The following is a 23,770-nucleotide window of genomic DNA, read 5'->3' as shown; positions in this document are numbered from 1 at the left end:
GTTCCTCTCCCTCAGTATATACATTCAGGTGTGTAAACCCCATCTGTCATCCTTGATATTGAATTCCAGTTGGACGTTTTGGTCTTGTGGAGAGCAGAAATCAAATGTGGATTTTCTGGCATCTGTAAAACACAGTGGAGGCACTGTCATGTTTTGGAGCTGCATATGAGTCAGTCGTGTTGGCGATCATGTCAAAATTAATGGAGTTATGAACAAAGAAAAGCACCATCAGATTTAGATCCACCATGAAATTACATCTGGAAAGAACCTGACAGACAATGGCTTCCCAGATGGACTCCCAGTGCATTAAAAGCACACCTGGATAGAAAACTACACAATGGAATATTATCAGTGTATTCACCTGTCTGAGGGAGAATGAGCTCTGGTGCCTCAGTAGTGAGGGATGAAGTGGGAGAGAAGGATTCGCCATGATGGAGAGAACTTTGTTCAGTTTTGATTGCTTTCTCACAATACCACCAAAATATCATCCAGGTGACAGCGATAACACACTGCATCAGCTAGTAGCTTCCGCTATCTCCTGAAATGACCAGTGGTCACAAACGTGTACAGGCAGGGGGTTTAGACAGAAGGATGGGATTGGGGAGGTTATAAGTATCAGAATACTTTATGAATCCCTAATGAAATTATGTATGTAATTATGAGCAGTTGACGACCCCCCTTTCATTTAGTATTCAGGTCAGTGGTGATCCAGGGCTTGCTGTTGGAATTATGGTTCACATATTTACATAATCAGTGATCTCAGTGATGCAGTCTATGATGCAGTCTATGATGCAGTCTATGTCATCCTCACGTGGATCCTAGAGCACGCCCCAGCCTGCAGTGTCGATGCAGTCCTTCAGGCACTCACTGACTTCCTGACTCTTCCTCCTCACAGACTGTAGCAAGAGGGAGTCTTTGAACTGCAGGGACATCATGATGATTCCTCTTAAACACATTATCTCAATGACACAAGGACAACATCCCCACCATAATTAAATTACTTGGACAGAAAGAGGCATTTAAACTGATTAAAATCGACTCAGCCTATAGTACATGTATCGGGACAATGTATCTTTTGTTTTTCAGAAACTGTATGATGTGCTTTTCAAACAATTATTACTTGAGACATTTTTCTGTTTTTTTTATTTTTCAAGTGATAATCTAAAACATCAAACCTGGATTTAACATACTTTACATTTATGTTTCTTTTCTATATATGCTTCTGTTCTGTCTCTCCTCTTCAAGATTTGAATCTTGACTTGAAAATTATAATAGCCAGCAGATGGTGATAGTTTAACATATGTTATGTCTAAATTGAATACTTGTTAGGTCAACCTTTTTAAGTGTGACTGTAACAAGTCAAATTACTATACTGATTGTTGCAAATGTGTGAGAGCTGAAACAAATTGTAGAAAAACAAAAAAAGGAACAGCAACAACAGAGAAAATCCAAGGAAGAAGAAAATTTTGAAGCAGAAACACAGTTAAGGAAAGGCTCATCAAAGAAGGTAAGGATAAAACAGATGGAGGCCCCAGACGGAGCTCCCACGGGCAAGGGTGGTGGCGATAACTAATTTAGCTTAAGAAGTAATAACACATGACTGGAAAAAAAGTGGTAAATTTCCTATTTGAGATATCCGCAGAAACCAATATTATTTTGATAATGCTGATGAGAATGAAGCATATAGAGTCCATGTAAGGTCAGATACCCCCAAAAGTTGATTCTGTTCATCTGGACGTAGCGTTTTCAGTGGGAGAAGCGTTTCGTCACTCATCCAAGTGACTTCTTCAGTCTCAGCTGACTGCAGCTTTGCCCAATCTTATAAACAGTACATTTGCATAATGACTGAAACCAGCCCACTGAAGGAACAATGGGCTGGGAGTTCAGTTCCTTCATTATTAATATGCAAATTCTCATGACCATTTATCAACAGCCACTGATCAAAGACCACTGCTCAATGGCCATGAGTACCATTCACAGAGAGATGGGGAATGGCTGCAATCACAGCTTTGCAAGACAGTGAAAGATGTACCCTTAGATATCCTCCTCGATTGAAAGATGGTCTTTCCCCTTTCACCTTAAAGGGAAAGCCCATCAAATATACAAAATAGAGAAAGAGCTCCACATAGTGGCCGTAACGTTGTACTAATCTGTCCAAGCTACAGGATCTGTATGTATCGAGCTTCTGCAGGAGGAAATGCAGCTACTCTGCCTCAACTGATGCTCAAAGTTGGCATTTACATCTACAGATGACTTCTGGCTGCTGTGCAGTATTTTAAGGAAACTGTGTGCTCTGGGTTTTGCTTGATTCATCACTTTTTGGTGGAAAGCAGTTGATTTGGTGCAATCTTTGGCTGCGAAATATTTGACTACAAAACTTTAAATTAGATACACTTTATCAAATGCTTACTGTCACATAAACAAAATCACTTTAGTTTCTTGATAGAGCCAAGTAAAGTTAATTTGATAGACTCAGAGGGTGTTCTGGTATCACATTGAACACCCCAAAGACGAAGGAAATGATAGCAGATTTCTGAAGATTCAGGCCTCCTTCAGCTTGTGAAAGTGTGTAGGGCGGACACAGAGGTGGTAATGAAATATAAATATCTAGGTTTACACCTAGATAACAAAGTAGACTACCTGTAATGACAAGTAGGCTTTTCTGATGCTGCAGTCTGCTGGGGATGAAGCATAAGAAACAAGGATGCAAGGAGACTGGACAAACCAGTGAAGAAAACAGGCTCTTTAATTGGAGCCAGAATGGACACGCTGGGGAGATGGTAGAAAGATGCACATGAAGGATGATAGAAGCCATCCTGAATAACTGTGGTCACCAACTTTACGGCATTTTTATGAAACAGAGATGCATAAAATCATTCCTCCACAGCTATTTAAATTCTCATAAAAATAGCAGATGAGCTTTGTTATATGAATTTCCCTTTGGGATCGATAAAGTTATTTTAATTCTTATTTTATTCTACTAGCTGCAAATTCAGTCCTTGTAGTCTCGGGTGCAGAATCAGTGCTATTTAAGGGTTTCAGAGTAAAAATGAAAAAAAAACAACAAACAGATTTTGCAGGAATAGTGAATTTTCTAGAGACTTGATTGGTCAGTAGGCAGTGATTTCATACTTGTTGATATATAAGCAGATGGAGTATAAATTACCATAGCGATTATTGCAGTAACATGCCAGAACCATCTTTGTGGTACAAAAAAAAGGTCAACCCTGAAATTACCAAAGTCCTGCTTTGTAACGATCTCTGGTTTTGGATGTTGCAGTAAGCTGAGGGCAAACAGTTTTAACCATGCTCTGGTTGTTGTGACGTCCTTCTTTGCCATTGAAAAGACTTGAATGGAGCTGTATCTTTGTTTAGATTTTTATCAGTGAGAGTACAGATTAATTAGTATACTGAATTTTGGTCATTACATAATAATAATAATAATAATAATAATAATAATAATGAGCATTTTTATTACATGTGGTAATCCTGTCAGGCCTGTAGAAAGCCAGAGAATGGGGAGGAGCTGGAAGAACATTCCCCGAACATTTACAGCCCTGTTGCAGATACAACCTCTATCCACATTCCTGAGAGGGGTCATAGTTTTGTATCTGTTAGTACCACAGTGTAACGGTCTTCATCCAAAACTTATTCTAAAATACTTATTTTGTGTGCAGTAAGGGATAAAACAAATATATTAAAGTATCAAAGATAAAAATAAATTGCAACAGTGGTACCTACAGAAACATCAGAATCTCAGCTAAATGCTGACAAAACTATTTCAACGACCTCCAATCAGCTAAACCAGGAAACTAATTAAGAGCAGATAAACAGATTCCACAAGAAGTTGTAAACACAAAGCCTGGATCCCACAGTCATGTACGCACACATCCCGTCAGGTGCTGTAAGTTCACAGATTCCTAACTGCAGGCTTCATCACTCTGTGACCACAATTCACTGAACCAGCAGCAAAACCACAGGGAACTGTGATGTCCCCTCTTCTCTTCACCCTGTACACCTCTGACTTCTGCTACAACTCTGAATCATGCCATATTCAGAAGTTTGCGGACGACACAGCCATCATGGGGTGTATCTGGGATGATCAGGAAGAGGAATACAGTCTGGTGAGGAACTTCGTCACATGGAGTTACACAAACCACCTGCAACTCAAAACCTCAAAGACTAAGGAACTGGTTGTTGACTTCGGGAGGTCCACCAGGTCCACTGCCAGTTCAGATAGAGGTTAGAGGATGTGGAAGAGGTCAACACCTACAAGTACCTCAGGCTGTGGGTGGACAACAACCTGGACTGGTCATGCAACACGCAGCACCTGTATAAGAAAGGCCAAAGTAGACTGTATTTCCTCAGGAGGCTGAGGTCTTTTAACATCTGCAGGAAGCTCCTGAGGATGTTTTACCAGTCGGTGATTGCTGGAGTACTTTTCTATGCGGTGGTGTGCTGGGGAGCAGCACAGCAAGGATGACTCATCCAGGCTGGAAAAACTAATCAAAAACTGGCTCTGTGGTCGGCATGAAGCTGGACACTCTGGTGACAGTGGCACAGAAGAGGACATTAAAGAAACTGTTGGACATTATGAACAATGCTGGGCATTCTCTGCACACGGCCATAAACAACCAGAGGAGTCTGTTCAGTGACAGACTCCTCCTTTGTCCCACACGCCATCAAACTGTCTAACTCCTCACTGGAGGGGAGAGGGAGGGGAAACAGGAGGACAAAGGAGGGCGGGAAGAACTAAGCTGTGGTTCCCTTTTCACTGTGCAATGTTTTTCTATACTCAACGGTGCAATAGACTAAAAATAGTTGAAATGTGCAACTCCCTGGTATTCCTATTTATCACTATTATATACTCTGTATTTATATATGTCTCTGTATTTATACATGTGTATATATGGTATATTTCTATTTCTGTATGCATTCTTTTGCAATTTCTGTCGGTGCTGTGCTACTGGAAACAGAATTTCTCGGAGGAACCTACCCGAGGGATTAATAAAGTTTTATCTAATCTAATCAAAAGAAGACCAAAGCTAGGCTTCTCGTTAGAAAAACATACTAATGATTTCCCTCTTACACTGGCTGCCTCCCTTCCACCAAAATAAAAAACAAAAAACCCACACACACATTTCCTGCACAGCTTTACCTCCATTTCCCATCAAAAATCTAATTTCTGCCTTATTGGCTTGCTTTTACCCCCCAAAATGACCTCTGACAAGAAATTGACTGTACAGAAGAAATTTCAGCTCACTCCAAGGAGTCATGCAGACAGACTTCTTTGTCACAGCAGCTTTGTCCTTATCATAGAAAAATCAGTTACATATATAACTGCTTTACACTGACAGAAAATGGAGTTTCACCAATTCTGAACAAAATGGGCAGTATGTGGCTCGTGATGCAAAATGAGTTTGACACCCCTGGGCTCTAATATTGACCAGTAAGAAACCACCACACTCCAGCCTGGAATCCAAGGCCCAAAGCTGCCGCAGGTTGTTAGAGTTGTTAGCCTGGTTACAAACAGGAAAGGTGGTCACTTGGAAGAACAAGCACCCAAAAACATATCAATCTTGCATCTTCCTGAGAAAGGCTTTCCACCCACCTTATTAGACCTGCCGTTGTTAGAGGGTGAGTCTCAACACCACATTTTGACCAGTTTCCTTGGGCACAGAGGGTCTCCAATCTAGTGTTTTTATCCCAGCAAATCCTTCCCAATCAACTGCTTCCTGTACTCAACTCCAAATAGCTAGCAGCTGGACTAGAGTAGAATCTCAACTCCCCATGGGTGTGACTCATACCTCACACAGTTAGCAAAAATGAAAAGCAATGCCAACCCAAATGTTTAGTAGAAGATTCTCTCAATTCTTTTCCACCATGCTACACTCTGCAACACATAAACTGCTCCATCTTAATTTATATCAATATTCTAACTGAAGAGAAGATGAGGTAAGATATTTTTTTTACTTGTTTTCACCTGGACCTGGGCCTGTAAACTCGCCTAAACTATCCTGCAATCTTTTTTCTTTTCTTTCTTTTTTTTTTTTTTTTTTAAATTCGCAGTCACAGAAATCTCAGAAGAGTTTTTATCAAGGGCGTCGATTTGGCATGGACGGAAGGGACATGTCCCCACCAATATCCAGCGATTATTGAATTGTCCCCACCAATAATTTGATCTCTTCGAGTAAAGAAATACAAACCCGATAGAAAGAAAAAAAAAAAGATCTGTCAACGTCTCATTCGCCCAGCGGTGCAGAAAGAGTTAAATTACGTTCTCTACTGGAGTCCTACCTCATGTGACAAATATGGCCAATGTGATTGGCTGTGCCTTTCAGGGAGCTTTGTTTAGTTTTAGCAGCGACAATCCTGCGCTGCGAGGACCTGCAAGGAGGAGAGGAGGATGGCAGCAAAAGGAAGAACCTGGATATAACGAAGTATTTTTCAAAGAAACCTGTAAGTCACTTAAAGTCAAGTTCACTCATAAAATGTGTCCGTCATAATAACGTTACAGGCAATACCAGGCCATACATGCCAACCCTCCTGATTTTTCCGGGAGAATCCCGAATTTCAGTGCCCCTCCCGAAAATCTCCCGGAGCCACCATTCTCCCCAATTTCTCCCGATTTTCCACCCGGACAACAAAATTGAAAAACCATATCCTAGATTGGCCCAGCCAATTCCAGTTTCCAACAATGGCTACTACTACTGCAGCTACTTAGTATTAATATTACTCTTATTACTCTTTCTGGGTCGCAAAATAAACTTTTAACATATTTTCAGGCGAGAATGTAGTTGTGTAAACTTCAAATAACTTAAACATGTTATTGTTTAGCCTTTTCAGTGTTTTATTTGTTCGTGAGTAAATCGGTTTGGCTGAGATTAAAGTTATTAGATTAGATTAGATTAAATAAAACTTTATTAATCCCTCGGGAGGGTTCCTCCGGGGTTTTCACACAGCTGAATAAATGTCAAACAGAAAACTGATTAAACAGAAGTGTGAGATGGTCGAGAATCTACGCAAGCGTCCGGTTATATTTTATTTTATTTAGACAGCAAGGAGCAGACAGCAGAGGTGACGTAATTATGACGGCTAGAGCCCCCAATTTCACAGTCGCTCATTTCCGGTCTACCCGGCTTTCGGAGGACCCGGCCCACTTAGACCGCGAAGGCCGGGTCCTCAGGTGGACGCAGCCTCTGAATTTGGACACCCCACATTTAACTTGTTTTTTTCCGATAAGTAAACACTGTAAAAACCCCTTTGAATGTCTCCCTAATTCTGAGGTCTCAAGGTTGGCAAGTATGTGCTAGGCTTTGGCCCACATCAGTCTAAAACTGTATGTAACCATGAAAAAAGTGTTGCCATGTCCACCAGGACAGTATAGTATAGACAGTATAGTATAGACTCCTTCACATAGTGGACATTGAGTTGTAGTGTGGGGCACCAGTAATCCATGTGTGTTGCTGTAACAGTAGTTCATGTTTAGAATAAAAAGTCCCAGCTCACTGATTTGATCGGGGCAACAGTGCCTAAAATGTTGCATAATTTTGCTGAGAGATCTTTTACTTTGTGGTAATCTTAGATGAGTAGTTTTATGGACAAAAACCACCAGGTCATTCAGTGTTCCCTTAGTGCTGATGTGTAAGAGATGTTGGTGCACTATAACTGAAGTAATGTTGTTAGGTCCTTAAAGTCATATTCTTTTATTGTCATGACTCTATTTGAAGCTTTTTTTATTTTTGTATGATACCTGATTTATATGGAATATGGCTGAAGTAAACTAAAGTCTAAAATCAGTCATTTGTTTAATAGTAATTTAACATTATATAATTCACATATAAAACTATGAATTGTAATTTTAAATGGTTTAAAAGCATGTAGAATATCATATGTAGACAAGTTCGGTGGTTGAATCATCCGTCCCCACCAATGCCAAAACCAAATCTACTCCCTTGCATCAAACAATCGGCTCCTACCAGTAATTTTTTCATACTTTCTAAAAACTGCGCTATCTGTACATTTATGTGTACTCACATGAATGTAGCCACACATTAGACATGCATAGAGCCTATCCTGTCTCTTGCTTTATTTCCGTCCTAGCGTTTTAAAGACGCACGTCGTGTACTAACAAACCTAATCTCTCCCGGAAGTCGATATGTGTGGATATCTTTTTTAATTTTTTAATTGATCTACCAAGGATTAGCGGATGGATGACATTTCTCCTTTTTGTGGCAATTACCGCCACAGTTTATCGTCCCGATGTCACTCGGTGCTGCGCAGGCTGTTAGTCCTGATGGTAGCGCTTCTGCGCACAGATGTAATAGGTACGTCGATTACATTTTTTTCTATTTTATTGTATTTTTATGTTATTGCTGCTTCTTTGGGGGACGGTAGACTCGTACGGAGAAAGGTGAGGCTTTGTGAAACACTAAAACATTTGAAGCACTGGCACTGTAGCGAGAGCAACCTCAGACCCATCTTCACAGTAACGCCAGCTGGCTGCTTTTGTGATCTTGATAATGATGTTCACTAACGCAGTGACACAGAAAAGTGTTGCAGAATTCAAAATCTCGTGTCGTGTGATTGTTTAGTCCTCATCACGTGTTTCTATTGTTCTGAACCTGCATGCATTTTGTTTATGAGATATTTACAACAGAAGAGGGGATACAAAAGAGAGGAGCGAGACTCATTTGTCATGAGAATTGCTAAGAAATAGGTCACATTGAATTAATGTCTGCGCGCGTGTGTGTTAACACTATTAGTACTCCTTCAGTTTCTGGCTGGGTAACGGGTGAGCGATGTAGCAAATACATTTTTTTTTAAATATACTTCGAGATAAGAAGACGGGAGTAAGAGCTGAAAATGTCTGCCCATTTTAAAAAATAATTTCGGCTTCTGTTGAGGCAATTTCATGAATTTAAACCACAATGAACCGCTGGCTTTGTTGATACAACATTGCAGGTCTTAATGCTCAATGCCGCTTTTTTGATCAAATCCGATTTTTTGGTCCGGTTGTTCACACTACAAATAAAAAGCGGCCCGCATGCGTAAAAGAAGACGTCACACACGACGCCCTCTGTTAGACCCAGACCAAACAGTATTGTTTACCTGAATTCTCTTAATAAAAAAGACTTGTTTCAGACTTCACGTTTCCCAATTTTGCTTTAAGTTATAAAGTTATTTTGTTATGTACATATTGTAAATGGCCTTTTTTGGTAAATTTTCACGTGTTTGTTAAAGGTACTTTGGTTTTATTTTGAAGTTCATGATTTTATTTTGAAACAGGAAACTAGCGCGAAAGGGCTTGTTAGTAACGTTTGTTTTACGATATGGTAAATGTGCCTTAAGGTGAAAAATATGTACGTTGACTGTGCAAATTAGTACAAGGCTGACAATGGCACATGGTTTGTTAATGTTTCCTTTAATGGAATGAGTTATGTGCAATCAAAATGTCATTTAATAGAGTTTATGTGTAGTTATGTAGTGAGTGAATTGAGTGATGTAAATTTGATGTGCATGCTATATGTGAGCAGGAGAAATTTGAAAAACTTTTAGTAAAATCTCTGTGAAGCATGAGTATAAGAGACCATCATTCAGCCAGGGATGCTATGGCCTAATAATTATCCTTATTGCTGTTTCAGAGAGGAGCGATGCTTCAAATGATAGTTGCAGATTTCTGTCAGAATCTGCGGATTATACAGTACAAATAAAATGTTCACGTTTCTCCAACGTTGTCTTCCCAACAGTTTTACTGACATCTACACTGGATGGCCAGGCAGCCTATGTCTTCTCGGGCTGTCTTGTGTCAGTGACGTAAGAGATGGATTTAATGCGACATGACCATTCAAACAGCAGTCGCTTTCTAAAACATCAGATGTATATCGGTTTCAGTACCACATACGAAAGTGACCTAGGTCGGATTTGAAAATATCGGATTTGTGCTGTTCAAACTGTCATACCATGATCGGATATGGGTCGTATAGGTTCAGAAAAGTCGGACTTGATGTGCTTTGGGCTGCAGTGTGAACGTAGCCTAAGTTAATGCAGCTCAGTCACCAATCTCTCCATTTCTGTCACTCCCTCTCTCTCGTCTGTGACTAGAATCATTTGAATAAGGTGATATTTCTTTAATTAAACTTTGAATGTCGGGGTTTATGTGAATGGAGACCTGCTGGTTTTCACAACCCATCGCAAAGATAATAGAGAGAGATGGCCAGTTATTTTCTTTTACACGTGCCTATGTACCTGCTTATAAATGTACGGTCACGTGACATTTGTGTTTCGAAAAATCGGAGCTGAGCTCAATGTCAGTGTGGAGCTTCCCATTCCTGCAGAGAATGTTTACCTCGTCCTTTGTGTTTTTATCTTCTTCGAGACTTATCCCCTACGACTGAGCCCTCTACATATATAAATAAATTATCTTGCAGTTACAGTGTAAAGCTGAATACACACTGGCATATCAGTGGCATGGGGGAGGGGGCGCTGGCTTACTGGGCTTAAGCCCCGGTTGTTGTTTCAGAAGCCCAGGCTCTTTTGGAGTGTAATTTGTTTCATAGTTAGGTGCCTGACTGACAACTATAAAACAAAAAATACACACAATATTCGAAGCACATGGCGCGCAGTCGTAAATTCCCCATAATTTTGGTATGATCCGAGCTCACTAGCCGACTGAGCACAGCAGCTGCTGCCTGCAAGTTTGCTGTTGGAGAAACGCAGACAGGCAGACAGAGGAGAGCTTAAGTTTGACCAGGTACCAAAGCAAATCATTCGTACTGTACAAATAATGTAAATATGGTGGTGTATCACAAAAGATTGATATCAAACTGATCACTTGACCCATATTACCTTACTTGCTCTTCGAGTGAATCACCAAATGGTGAAATGAAAAGCCGAACAACAACAATGCTGGTTTTTTTTAGAGAGTCTTAGATGCCTGTTTATTTCATATTTTCAGTTGTTACCCTCCACGGCTAAATAAAGCACTCCAAATCGGTTTCAGTTATGTACAAAAAATGGACAAAAAAAACTCTGGTAAATGTTATTTTATATATTATGCTTTGTATGTTGTTCAGTATATTTCTATGCAAAACAAGAGGAATTTCAATACACAGCAGTATATTCACAGTTGAAACCAGATAATTACATACACTTTAGGGAAAAAACAAAAACAATTGTTTTACTGTTAAACATCAATTTAGAGTAAACTTGTTTTGTTTTGGATAAATAAATATTGAAATATCTTTTGAATTAGTTAAATGTCAGAATAAAGAGAGACAGAGCTGTCTATTTTTTATCACTTTCATCAAATTTAGGAGTACATATACACTAAGTTTATTGTTAATTAATAAGAAAACTCCAGACGATTCCATTCTGAGCTGAAGAAGCTTCTGATTGTTAGTAGAGTCCATGTGAGTAAATTGGTGGCACACCTGTGGATGCATATAAGGCACCCCCAAAACACAGAGCCTGTTTCTTTGACATGGGAAAATCAAGAGATATCAACCAAAACACCAGGAAAAGAATTGTGGAGCTCCAAAAGTGTGGCTCAATTTTGAATACAATTTGGTGCCATTTGCAATTAAGAAATACATACAATTTCTCTCTTTACATCTTAAATTCAGCAAGCATGTTTATATATTTATCAATCTAAAAAAACATTTAGTCTGATTTGATGTTTTACAATTAAAAAAGTGTTTTTGTTTTTATCTGAAGAGTATGTAAATATCTGGTTTCAACTGTATATTTGATGATATTGGCTTTATTGTTAGCACAAAGAGGGAGAGAGAGGAACAGAGACGGAGAGGAGAATGAGGACAGAATAGAGATGGAACAAGAGCCAGGTGAGACAGACATGTTAGTCAAATGGTTGTTTGCCGAAACTAATTAGAACATGTATCTAATACCTAGTGTTTCTTTTTAGGTTTGTTATTTTTCAAATTCTATATTTATTAAGTTATGTAGGTTTGTTTGCACAACAAGGCTAAATAATTATATAAACTTTTCTGAATCTGAATAGTGTACTTTCGTAGAATTAAAAAATAATATGGTGCAAACTAGTAACTCATCATATTATCTATTGAAAAGGAATACTTGAATTAATTGAAAATGTCATTGACAGGTTCGCAAAACTCAAGCCTCGAAGATGCAGTCTCATGTTACCACAATAAAGAGGTGTTGTCATTGTAGTGCAGGTCTATAATGATTTTCAGTGCTACTATCATCTAGTTTTGTTTCTGGTTCTGTTTTGGTTAAGTCCTAAAGTAGTCCTGATTTTGAACTGTTGTAGTCCTGTTTTAATTCCTGATCAGTTCTGGGTCTGGTTGAATTGGGGTTTAATCCTCGTGTCTTGATACAGCCCTAATTTTTTCTGCCTTGCTGTTGTATTAAAAAACTAGTTTAAGGTGTCCTGCATATATGATATATATTTTTTTTCTTATATGAAGTTATTCTTTTTCGAACAAAACTCAAAACACAGCCTAATAAATCTTCAACTTCACGCCATGTTTTTCAGTCATTTCTACACCCCCCCAATCCCACATGCATGCTACCGTTTAGGGCTAAGCCCCGGGTGTATGCATGCATGACGTTCTTCCTGTTTTACGTTGAAGGTCCGTGTCATGTGTCATGTTCCCTGTCTCATCATGTGTAATTGTCATCAGTCGTGTCTCGCAGCCGTTCCCTCTTTGCCCAGTTCACCTTTTTTATTTATTGCCTGTGCTTGCCCCTGTTCATTGTCGCGTTGCCCCTCATGCTGTGTGCATCTCCCTGTGTTCCCCTAGGTTTCAGAAGCTCATTTTAGCCTGGTTCTGTTTTGTATCACTTCCTATCCTGCAACGAAGCAGTGTTTAAGTTCATGTTCTGCCTGTTAGTCCTGCATTTTGGGTCCAATTCCTGCTTGCCACACAGCCGTAACATAACGAGTTACTTGCGTAGCCTTGATTCGTTCACATGTAGCCAGGGATTCAGTTGTGTTACTTTACTTTTGGCTATTTGATAAACAGATTTCATTTTAAGCTTGAGTCCTTTAAACTCCCAAGAAATTGAGAAATTGTTAAAATATTTATCACCGTCACAGTGAATTTCAGGATTTGGTGTAGAGACAAAGCACACACAGAGAAAGTAAGATATAGATAAAATTGTGATCTGATAGTGTTTCATGCTTTTTACAGCTCTCCAGGTGATTGGTGGAAACGTAACAGTGGAACAAGGAGGTACCGCTATCCTACCGTGTCATGTCATTGATACCAATGATGACCTGACACAGATTTCCTGGCAGAGGAGGACAAGAGAAAAACCTCGCAATGACAATTTCCTGACGATCTTACCCAGAGAGGGAGTGCAGTTTCTCAATGGAGGTGATGATCAATTTAAATATATCGGGAATTTTAATGACAAAAATGGAACTCTCCAGTTATCCAATGTTACCCTGAAGGATGAAGGCAGCTACACGTGCATCTTCACCTTTTTTCCCAGTGGAAATCAGAAGACTGAGATACCTCTAAACTTGCTTGGTATACTAAACTTTTTTTATCTTTAAAAACTTCTGTGTGTTCGTATGCGTGATAGAGACAGAGTTACTTTGATCATCCTGTATGCATGTTTATTTATTTGTGTGCTGTACCTCTCCTAGTGCCTCCTTTCACAAACATCAAGGAAAATCTTCCCACTTTGGGCACAGAAGAGGTTTTATTTGCTACCTGCACGGCTGCTGGATCGAAGCCTCCTGCAGAGGTGAGGTGGCTCACTGGTGCTTTGGGAGACAAAGTGAGGACGACAACAAACTCCACACAGTATGATAACGGCACAACTACCACAGTCAGCTCTCTGTTTGCTGTTCCTACGAGAGAGATTAACGGTCACCAGGTCCAGTGTGTCATCAGCGGTGACTCCCTGACTAAAGAAGAAACTCTGCCCTTCATCATACAGGTCTACTGTGAGTATCAGCTGCTCATGGAGTTCCTATTTAGTGTTTATTTAAGAAGTTTAATTATTTGATCAAATATTAAAAAAAATGTATACAGAAATTAAATGACACAGCCTATCCTACAGAGTAGATTGTTGCTGACCATGTGCATCTGTTTATCTGTTTCTGGCCTTCCAGTTCCATCATGACGCCATGCCACAACGTAAAAGAGGTTTCAAACTTCTTTGTCTATCTTAAAAATTATGTCGTTGTGCTTTATTCACCCACCCCAGTCACAAGATCTATGGAGGACACATGATCAGAGTATGAAGCAAAAACAATTCAGGCTAATTTGAAAGTGAAAGCATGCTCCTCCAGTACTGTTTCTTTTTTTAGTGGCATGGTCAAGCTCTTTTTTGGTGGAAGTCCCCAAAATGACCACAGAATTTACTGAGCCTTTTTTCTTTAGTCAGCAGTGATTATAAGTGAGCCAGTGAGTAACACCCTTAAATGTGCATGAAAGGATTTCTCCTTAAAAAAAAAAGAAAAGCAACCAAGATTCATGGTCCTGCCTGCCATGATAGGATTCAAAAGTAAGGTTCACTTTTATTTTGATAGTTTATGATTAACACACTTCTGTTTCTTTTTTTTGCAGTTGCCCCCGCAGAAGTGAAGATTAGAGCGATTTCAGAGGACTCGTTTGAGTGTTTGACAGAAGCCAACCCAAACGCTAAATTTACCTGGAGCAGGTAAAGTAGTTTGAATATTGGTTTCAGTTAATTTAACTGATTTCATTGATTCTTTAGGTTTGTCTAAGTACACTGAGCTGAAAAAGCCCTGAGAGAGGGCAAGTTTTCACTGGTGTGACATCACCACTGTTATGTCCTGTACACTCTTAGGCTACGTTCACACTGCAGGTCTTAATGCTCAATTCCGATTTTTTTGATCAAATCCGATGTTTTTGTCTGTTTGTTCACACTACAGATAAAATGTGACAGCAAGCGGGCTTTGGTGTGAACCCTCAAAGCGGCCCGCATGCACGAAAGAAGACGTCACACACAACGCGCTCTGTTTAGACCCAGACCAAACAGTATTTTTTGCCTGATGGCCGTTAATATAAAGACTCGTTTCACACTTTACGTTTCCCAATTTTGCTTTAAGTTTTAAAGTTATTTTGTTATTTACATCCTAATAATGATCCTTATGGCTGTTTCAGAGAGGAGCGGTGCTTCAAAGGATAGTTGCAGATTTCTGTCAGAATCTGCAGATTATACAGTACAAATAAAATGTTCATGTTGTCTTCCCAACAGTTTCACTAACATCTACACTGGATGGCCAGGAAGCGTTTGCGATGTCTTCTCGGGCGCTTCTCCGGTGCTGATAATTGGCGTCTGTCTTGTGTCAGTGACGTGAGAGAAGGATTTAATGCGACATGACCGTTCAAACAGCAGTCGCTTTCTAAAACATCAGATATGTATGGGATTCAGTACCACATACGAAAGTGACCCAGGTTGGTTTTGAAAATATCGGATTTGTGCTGTTCACACTGTCATACCATGATCGGATATGGGTCGCATAGGGTCAAAAAAGTTGGATTTGATGCGCTTTCGCCTGCAGTGTGAACGTAGCCTTAGTTTCATAGCCAGCTGTGCCACATTTGTTTTTAAAAGCTTTAACTGTAAAGTTTTGCATTTGCTGTCACCTGGTAGTCACTCTATGGTGGCTACATAGTGGCATGTTCATATATTATTGCTCTTCAGTTGAAAGTAAAAGAAGCTGAGGATGTTATCTGAGGACATAATCATGCCCTTTATAAGTTTGTGGCTCGGAAACTGTAAGGATCGACTTTGTTTAACTCCATCAGTTTCATCATCTTTTGTGGCATGTATTGATTCTGTAATTGTTACCCATAGAAAATCTATGTTAATTACATGTTTACACATTTACCTGATACATAAAAGATCTCTGTTTTTAGACCAGGAGAAGAGCCGGGAGAAGACTGCTGGCTCAGATATGTAATTATTATTGCGCAGGTCACCACAGAATCTGGAAAGCTTAAAAGCCGAATCCATGCACAGGAAAAAAGAATAATAAAAAAATATATATATGAATCTGAGGTTTTGCTATAGATCAGTCAGTTAATGACAGGGTGACTAATGATATGTTAAAACAACAATTAAAAAATAGTGAGGAGCCTCTGAAGATCACCACAGAAGTCAACAACTAGTAGACAAATTGATCACCTGAGCCAGTAGCTACTGTAGATGCATATTTCTACTTCAACAGACCATCTGAGCACCTGAGCATTGCATGGATCATGGGCGAAATCCAGCTTGTTGGTTCTCCGTGACCAGCCAACATGACATCAATGGAAAATTGGGATTCAAACAAATATACGTCATGCCATTTTATGATTTTTATGCCAAATCTGTCACGCTTCTGGGTCTTCGATTCAGCGTTTTGAGTTTTTGTTGTTATTGTTTTTGTCCAGCATTATTTTTGTACTTAGCTCAAGTTCAGCAATAAAGCTGCTTTTTAGTTTCCCCCCTATTTCTGAGAATTGCATATAGGTCTGACTCTGTTTGCCACCCAGCCACCTTGACAAAATCACAAAACAAATTTCTTGCTTTAGTTTTTTTTTTTTTTTTTTTTGTCTAAATAAATACACGTGGATGAGTGACTGCAGCTAACTTGTATGTATAAGTATTTTTTTTTTTTTTTTTTTTTTAAATGCTTGGTTAGAACTGACATTTATAAAAGATGACTGTGCACATTTACACACAGTCACACATAGGAGAAATTTCTGCACACAGAGAGAAGCTCGGGAAGATTGTGGTTATCTTTGGCAAGTTTAACAAACTGAAATACAAAAGCTCTCACAGTGACAATCACCTATCCACTGTCCATCAGTTTCATCTCAGACATTGAACCCAACTTTAATACTTTATGTAAGGCCAAAACAGCAAATGTCTCTCAATGAACAAATGAAAAAAATAATCAGAAATGATGGCTGAAGTCAATGAACTTGTAGCAAAATAACAATATCATATAGATATAAGATGGTGAAAGATGTGTCTAAAGGTACATCTTTCAATGATCAATGATCAATCGTCTTTGATTAGTGGTTGTTGATCAATGGTTATGACAATTTGCATATTCACACAGATCAAGGAACTGACCTCACAGCCCATTGTTCATTCAGTGGACTAGTTTCAGTAATTATGCAAATGTACTGTTTATAAGGTTGGGGAAACCTGCAGGCAGCTGAGACTGAAGAAGTCACTTTGATGAGTAATGAAACATTTCTCCCACTGAAAACGCTACGTCCAGATGAACGGAATCAACTTTTTGGGATAAAATAATGATGTAAATATATATTAAAGAAATTCTAACGAGTCAGTCCCTTCAAACTTTTTAAGGTGTAAATCCATAATCCAACTGAAAGCCCCATGTCCCCCCTCAGTATCCTTCACAGGTGTGAAATTAGACAGGAACGGTCTTTCTCTCTTGTACCCATTTCAGGGGTCCCAGGAAGGTGAAAATGCTCTGTCACTCTTCTCATAATAGTTACTGGAACTATACAGGCCATCAGCTTAAATCATCAAGAAAGTGTAATATGAGGTCAATGGGAGATGCCTGATCACATAATTGTTACAGAAGGAAAGAAAACAGAACCTATGAGAGGAAATCTCCTATTGCAGAATTTTCCTCCAGGTTTCCTTGACTCTAATCCTCGTCCTCCACCATGCCCCCAACAATGGCATCTGAAGCTATGTTATTACACCCAATGAGGCACCATTTTTAAATTAGTGAATATTTGCTTAACTGTGTTATTTAAAACTTTTTTAATTTTTAAACATCTGAAGACTGGCTAGGCCACTCCAGGACCTTGAACTGCTTCTTACGAAGCCACTCCTTTGATACCCAAGCAGTGTGTTTGGGATCACTGTCATGCTGAAACACTCATTTTATCTTCAATGCCCTTGCTGATGGAAGGAGGTTTTCACTCAAAATCTCACGATACAGAGCCCCATTCCAACCCCCATGCTTCACAGTCGGTATGGTGTTCTTTGCAACTCAGCATTCTTTCTGCTCCAAACACGACAAGTAGTTTTTACCAAAAAGTTCTATTTTGGTTTCATCTGACCATATGACATTCTCCCATTTTCTTCTGGATCATCCAAATGCTCTCTGGCAAAGTTCAGACGGGCCTGGGCACGTCTTGCACTGCAGGATTTGAGTCTCTGGCGGCGTAGCGTGTTACTGATGTTACTTTGGTCCCAGCTCTCTGTAGGCCATTCACTATGTCCCCCGTGTGGTTCTGGGATTTTTGCGCACCGTTCTTGTGATCATTTTGATCCCATGGGGTGAGATCTTGCGTGGAGCCCCAGATCACGTGAAATTATTAGTGGTTTGGTATGACTTCCATTTTCTAAAAATTGCTCCCACAGTTGATTTCTTCACACCAAGCTGCTTACCTATTGCAGATTCAGTCTTCCCAGCCTGTTGTTTCTGGTGTCCTTTGACAGCTCTTGCATCGTGGCCATAATGGAGTCTGGAGTGTGACTGTTTGAGGTTGTGGACAGGTGTCTTTTATGTTATTTTCTGGATTTTCTTTTCTCGTTTTGTCTCTCATAGCTGAGGAATACCAATGATGAAAATTACAGCCCTCTCCCATCTTTTTAAGTGGGAGAACTTGCACAACTGGTGGCTAATTAAATACTTTTTCACCCCACTGTAGATCATGTATTTAGGTTTAATTTCAAGAACATAGCAACATTTATGTGAGCAAGGAAAATGACTAACACAACTAACAAACTAATAGCTGAAATTCATTGGAATTTTAGCACAACTCACTTTTTTTTTTGCCCTGCCGTGCATTTCAAAATAAACCTCATTCATGTTTTTCCAGATCTGGTCAGTCTTTGCTGCAGTCTTCTGTCAAAGTCAATGGTGCAGAGCTACAACTGCTGAGCCTGAGCTCTGATCTAAATGGTCTCTATCAGTGTGAAGCATCTAACGCATATGGAAGAAAACACAGTCAGCTGTATGTGCATGTGGCATCAGGTGAGGTCAGCTTGGATTTAGCTGTGCAGTTTGTCCAAATCTTTTTCAATTTGCTTCTGATTTCCAAACCTTTGTGCATATTGTATCATTCTGAAGTTATTCTGTCCTATTTTTTTGTGGACCGCAATCAAAGGAAATAAATAGAAACTTGAACATCTACACTTGGAGTAAAATGATAGACTCTCCATATGAAGGGATAAACATACAAGTGAATGAATGAATGAATGACTGATAGATAACTGATGCTCCAGTCATCCAGTACATTATATTATTCAAGTCAGTTCCACCACTTAAAACTTAGAGCATGTCCTGACTTGTGATAGGTTCTGTTCATGGTCATATCAAGTTTGTCTCGTTTATTTTTGTGCCCTAGAACTTGTTGGAATGACAAGTTTTTGAATGCGTACAGGTGCAGGTATTACATGGTGTTTGAATGCTGTCCAAGTCATCCAAATGTAAAATTGGAAAAGTCTAATATTCTTCATTCTTGTGTCCATGTAGGAGCATGCTCTGCGGCTTGGGCCTTATTTCGTGTTTTGGTTTTCCTGAATGTCACTGGGGCTGCTGCATGGTACTTTTATAAACATGGATATCTTATAAGGTACTTCTAACATTTACCTGCTTGTCTGTATGTTGGAAAATATAAAGTTTATCTCATTTTAAAGCATATGTGCTTTAAAGGGGGCTGATAAAATTTTATTTTTTATTTCTTCATAACATAAAGAGGTAAAACATATAGCAGGGATCCAAGTGTAGTGTTTGCAATTTGTGAGTGTTAACCTAAAACATGTGGTCAAATGAGTTCTCAGTGCAAGTTAAACAGATGGTACATATGCTGTAAAACAAAAAAGAAATTAATCAGAGAGAAAGCACATATATTACTTAACCCTTCTCTGGAGTATGGACCTTTGATGAGCCAGTCTTGAGCCATTTTCTCAATCTGATGGCAAATGTATTCTTTTTGAGGTCTCTTTACCATATATTCTTTGGCCTGCCTCTTTGTCTCTTCCCCTCTGAGTTTCAGAGCTTGTCTGGTGAGGTTGTTGCCTGGTTTCCTCAGTGCATATCCTATCTATTTCCATTATCTTCTTTATATCTTTTCCTCTGGTACTTGCCTTGAGTTTTTCCAACAGGTTATGAATGTGGATCTTGTTTGGCCAGTAAATCTTCAAGATTTCCTTGGGAAGCTGTTGATGAAAGTCTGTGTTTTACTAATAGTAACCTTTGTCATCCTCCAAGATTCTGAACTTGGTTTGTTTCCTAAGTATTCTTGAGTTCCAGATGTCCTTAAGCCATAAAAAGAAAACTCTTGTTTTTACATTAGTGTCTGTCCTTCCCTGCTTGTTGACGATACTGCAGACCAAGGGAGAAGGCAAAAGACTGGGTGGAGGGCAGTGTGGGGTCAGCCAATCAAACAGCAGAGACCGCTTTTAAAAATGCAAAAAATAAATTACAATAAAAATGTTTTTTTAAAACAAACAGTAGAAATCAAACACTCCTGGCCAGGGCGCAAAAATGAAAAAGAATACGCCCAACAAGGTGTAAAGATAATATCTAACAAAGTTCAACAGTAGATCAACAAAATAAACGAAAATTCCCACATGCACACTCTGTTAAAAGCACTAAAAGTCCACTTGAAGGTGACACAAACAGTCAGCATCTCAACACTTGAAAATGTTGAGATGTACTGACAGTGTTTCCTCTGATGTTAGAACAGTTTCCCACATGTACTTTCTCATGTGCATCTTTGGGTTTTGTTTGGTTGTTTGTTTGTTTGTTTTTTAACCACAAATAATAACAGGGAGCATGTCCTACTGTTTTCTTAGGAGACCAGAAAACACACCAGATGATGACAACACACCAGACAGTGATCCACTGAGAGCTAGCAGTGCAGTAGATGATCCCGGACCACATGATGTTTGACCATCTTCCAGAAGTGCACATGATGATGATGGACTATCCAGGAGAACAGATGATGATCATGGACCATAAGATGACAGAAGACATGGATCACTGTCGACTAGCAGTGCTGGAGGTGATCAAGGACCACATAATGTCTCACCCTCCCCCAGGAGAGCAGTGTGATCACGGGAACATGATGACAGACAGCATGTCCCACTATCTCCCAGGAGTGCACATGATGATCACAGGCCATCTAGGAGAACACATGAATATCATGGACCAGAAGATGATAGAAGACATGAATCACTGTCAACCAGCAGTGCTGCCGGTGATCAAGGACAACATATTGCCACGCTGTCCCCCAGAAGAGCAGAAGGTGATCACAGACCAAATGATGACAGGTATAAGTGCAGTGGTGGTGGCAGTGTGTCAATATTTCAAGTAGGTAACACGATCCTGCCATGTCATGTTATTGATATCAATGGCATCACTAGTGATGGGAATATTAGCATTATTTGTTTTCAGTAATTAGTAATCTAACAAATTACTATTGCTATTGTTACAACCAGAGATGGGCAGTAACGCGTTACTTGTACTTGTACTTTTTTCAAGTAACGAGTAAAGTAAGGGATTACTATTGCAAAAACGGTAATTAGATTACCGTTACTTTCCCGTAAGCACGCTGCGCTACTCCACTACTAAAACCGTGATTTTTTTGAGAGAGTGTCTCATGACAATGACGTAAGCGAGTGCAACATTCGTGACAACAGCTGTGTGCAGATCAACAATGGATAATTTATTGAGTGCGGGAGAGAGCATGAGCGTGCAGCGTTTAAAGCGTGGAAGTACTGACCTTATTTTGAGTTTGATTCCATAAAAAGTGACAAAAACATTAGTGTCCGTTGTGCGTGGAAGAAAACTTCTTTTACAGCGAAAAACCCCTAAACTTCCAAGCAAGCACCGAAAAGCGCTACGACGTAATGTGAAATTCACAGAGAAACCCGCGGATTCTTCCACTGACCGCTGCGGCACACCTGCACCAGGGTAAACCTCCGCCTAACCCACTCCTGCTTTACAGGTGAAAATAGAGCAACAGGACCGCTAGTCTTTGATTTTATTTATTTTCTGTGTTTTACTTGCATCTATTTGAAAGAGTGAGTGTAAACAAAAAAAATATTTTATCTTATGTGCTGGAATGTGCAGAAAATAGCTTTAAAGTTAAACAAATTTCTTCCAGTCAGAGAATTTTGCATATAATTACATTTTTGCTTGATGCATAAAGTTAAAAGATTAAAACTAATAAAATAAGTTTTAAAAAGAGACTTTTCCATTTGATTACATTTTGTATGATGATGCAGAAAAAGTAGAATTGGGCAGAAAGATCTATCGCTTTATCACCTATTCAGGTTGTAAATCGTGTTTTTTAAAAAGTAACTAAGTAATTATTACTTTTGAAAATAAGTAAACAGTAAAGTAACGGGATTACTTTTGGAGGGAAGTAATCAGTAATTAGTTACTGATTACTTTTTTCAAGTAACTTGACCAACACTGGTTACAACGGTGTTACAATTACTAACCAGAAAATGCAGTGCAGCTGATAATTTTAAAGGCAAAAATTGAACTGCCTGAAGGATGACGGCAGATGCACACACATCTTTACCTAGGCAACTCCAGGCCTCGAGCGCTAGTGTCCTGCAGGTTTCCGATCTTACCCTGGGTCAACGCCAGTGGTGGGAATAACAGCGTTTCAAGTAACAGCCTTACAAGTAACGCCATTACTTCTTTCAGTAACAACTAATCTAACTAATTACCAATCCTATTGTTACAACGCCGTTTCCCTTACTAACAAGAAAATGCGGCGCAGTCGCGTTACTATTTTTCAACAAATAGACGGTTGAAGCTGTGTTCAGGTTACCGCAGCTTATATCAGTAGCACGGAAGTAGCTGTAAGTAATCTGAGCGCTACATCTTTAGGCAGCTGCGCGCGCTCCCATGATGGTAATCACGATCACTATCTAGCACAACACCTGGAGCTAAGGGGGCAAAACATTTGCATGAGTGCTGCTGTTTGACTGAGGAAGAATAAAGTAGTCGTGGTAAGCCAATCACATGACCACTTTAAGATGACAAAGCAACAAGGTGATATATAACAGTTTTGTGTTGATTGTGTTGATAAGCCACGTAAAACCAGAATCGTGACAAACAATATATACGCCTGTTTTACCTGAATAGTTTCGTCATGTTTAATGTCTAAGGACAGCGCTAGCGAGCACTCGCTGCGTATGACCAAACAAAAAACAGCCCGTTCGTGTTGGTGGAAAAATGTACCATGTCGATCAATCAAAAATGACAACGCAACATGACATTTGGCTGTTTAGGAAGAGGGGAAGTTTTAGGAGTTACTGCGCGAGAGAGAGAGAAAGAGAGAGAAAGAAAGACAGCAGAAAAAGAGAGAGAGCGAGTTTTGAGATGTGAGAGATTTGTGACGTTTGGCGTGTTTGGAGTGTGTAGTTATTGTGTTGTCTTGTGTAGCTAGTGTGTAGTGTGTCAGAACAATGAGGCGACTGTTTTCTCCAGGTAAAAAACAGAATGAGTGATACACCTGCTGCTGTCAGACCTGCAGGTATCAGGCTCTGATGTTCTCCTTTATACTCGCCAGAAATTGTTTTTGGGGAGTGGCACAAATAATTTGTGTGGAATCTTATTTAATGCAGAACAGCTGACTGTTCTGTAAATAGTTTGAAATTGTTATTTTAAAAAAAGGTAAAAGGCTGCAAATAACTTTGTTGTTTGCAAAACTTGTGAATAGGATTGTAAAATTGACAATTGTATTTAAAGTTATGAAATATGAAATATGATTCAATAAACACGTTTGTAGTTGTTACAGTAAACTTT

General features: G+C 39.4%; 2 protein-coding genes and 1 long non-coding RNA gene across 4 annotated transcripts in view; 2 read left to right on the top strand and 1 right to left on the bottom strand.

Moving 5' to 3' along the window:
* Nucleotides 1–3: 3 nt before the first annotated feature.
* LOC120433586 lies at nucleotides 4–5,750 on the bottom strand. Its single transcript, XR_005608639.1, has 3 exons — nucleotides 5,612–5,750; nucleotides 362–920; nucleotides 4–122 (listed from the first exon to the last, which is right to left on the bottom strand). It is a non-coding gene; the product is annotated as an uncharacterized LOC120433586 (long non-coding RNA).
* Nucleotides 5,751–8,096: 2,346 nt separating this feature from the next.
* On the top strand, nucleotides 8,097–21,061 carry LOC116335390 (nectin-4-like). Of its 2 annotated transcripts, none has more exons than XM_039599996.1 (7): nucleotides 8,097–8,327; nucleotides 13,173–13,514; nucleotides 13,634–13,936; nucleotides 14,562–14,655; nucleotides 18,819–18,973; nucleotides 19,475–19,574; nucleotides 20,800–21,061. In XM_039599996.1, exons 1-7 carry the CDS (start codon nucleotides 8,210–8,212, stop codon nucleotides 20,894–20,896), a joined length of 1,209 nt encoding a protein of 402 aa, XP_039455930.1. In that variant the 5' UTR covers nucleotides 8,097–8,209; the 3' UTR covers nucleotides 20,897–21,061. The 2 variants fall into 2 exon arrangements, with proteins under 2 accessions (XP_039455930.1, XP_039455932.1); XM_039599998.1 differs by lacking the exon at nucleotides 8,097–8,327 and having other exon boundaries at nucleotides 13,338–13,358; nucleotides 13,436–13,514.
* Nucleotides 20,916–23,770, top strand: part of LOC116335392 (nectin-4-like) — a 26,801-nt gene continuing 23,946 nt past the window's right edge. The window contains exons 1-2 of the mRNA XM_039600362.1: nucleotides 20,916–21,008; nucleotides 21,059–21,251. Coding sequence (XP_039456296.1) covers nucleotides 20,916–21,008; nucleotides 21,059–21,251 — 286 coding nt within the window. The remainder of the gene's footprint in view (nucleotides 21,009–21,058; nucleotides 21,252–23,770) is intronic.

Source organism: Oreochromis aureus, linkage group 16 (genome assembly GCF_013358895.1).
Source record: "Oreochromis aureus strain Israel breed Guangdong linkage group 16, ZZ_aureus, whole genome shotgun sequence".
Lineage (NCBI taxonomy): Eukaryota > Metazoa > Chordata > Actinopteri > Cichliformes > Cichlidae > Oreochromis > Oreochromis aureus.
The sequence above is the reverse complement of the archived record's forward strand: the minus strand, read 5'-3'. Positions and strand labels throughout refer to the sequence as shown.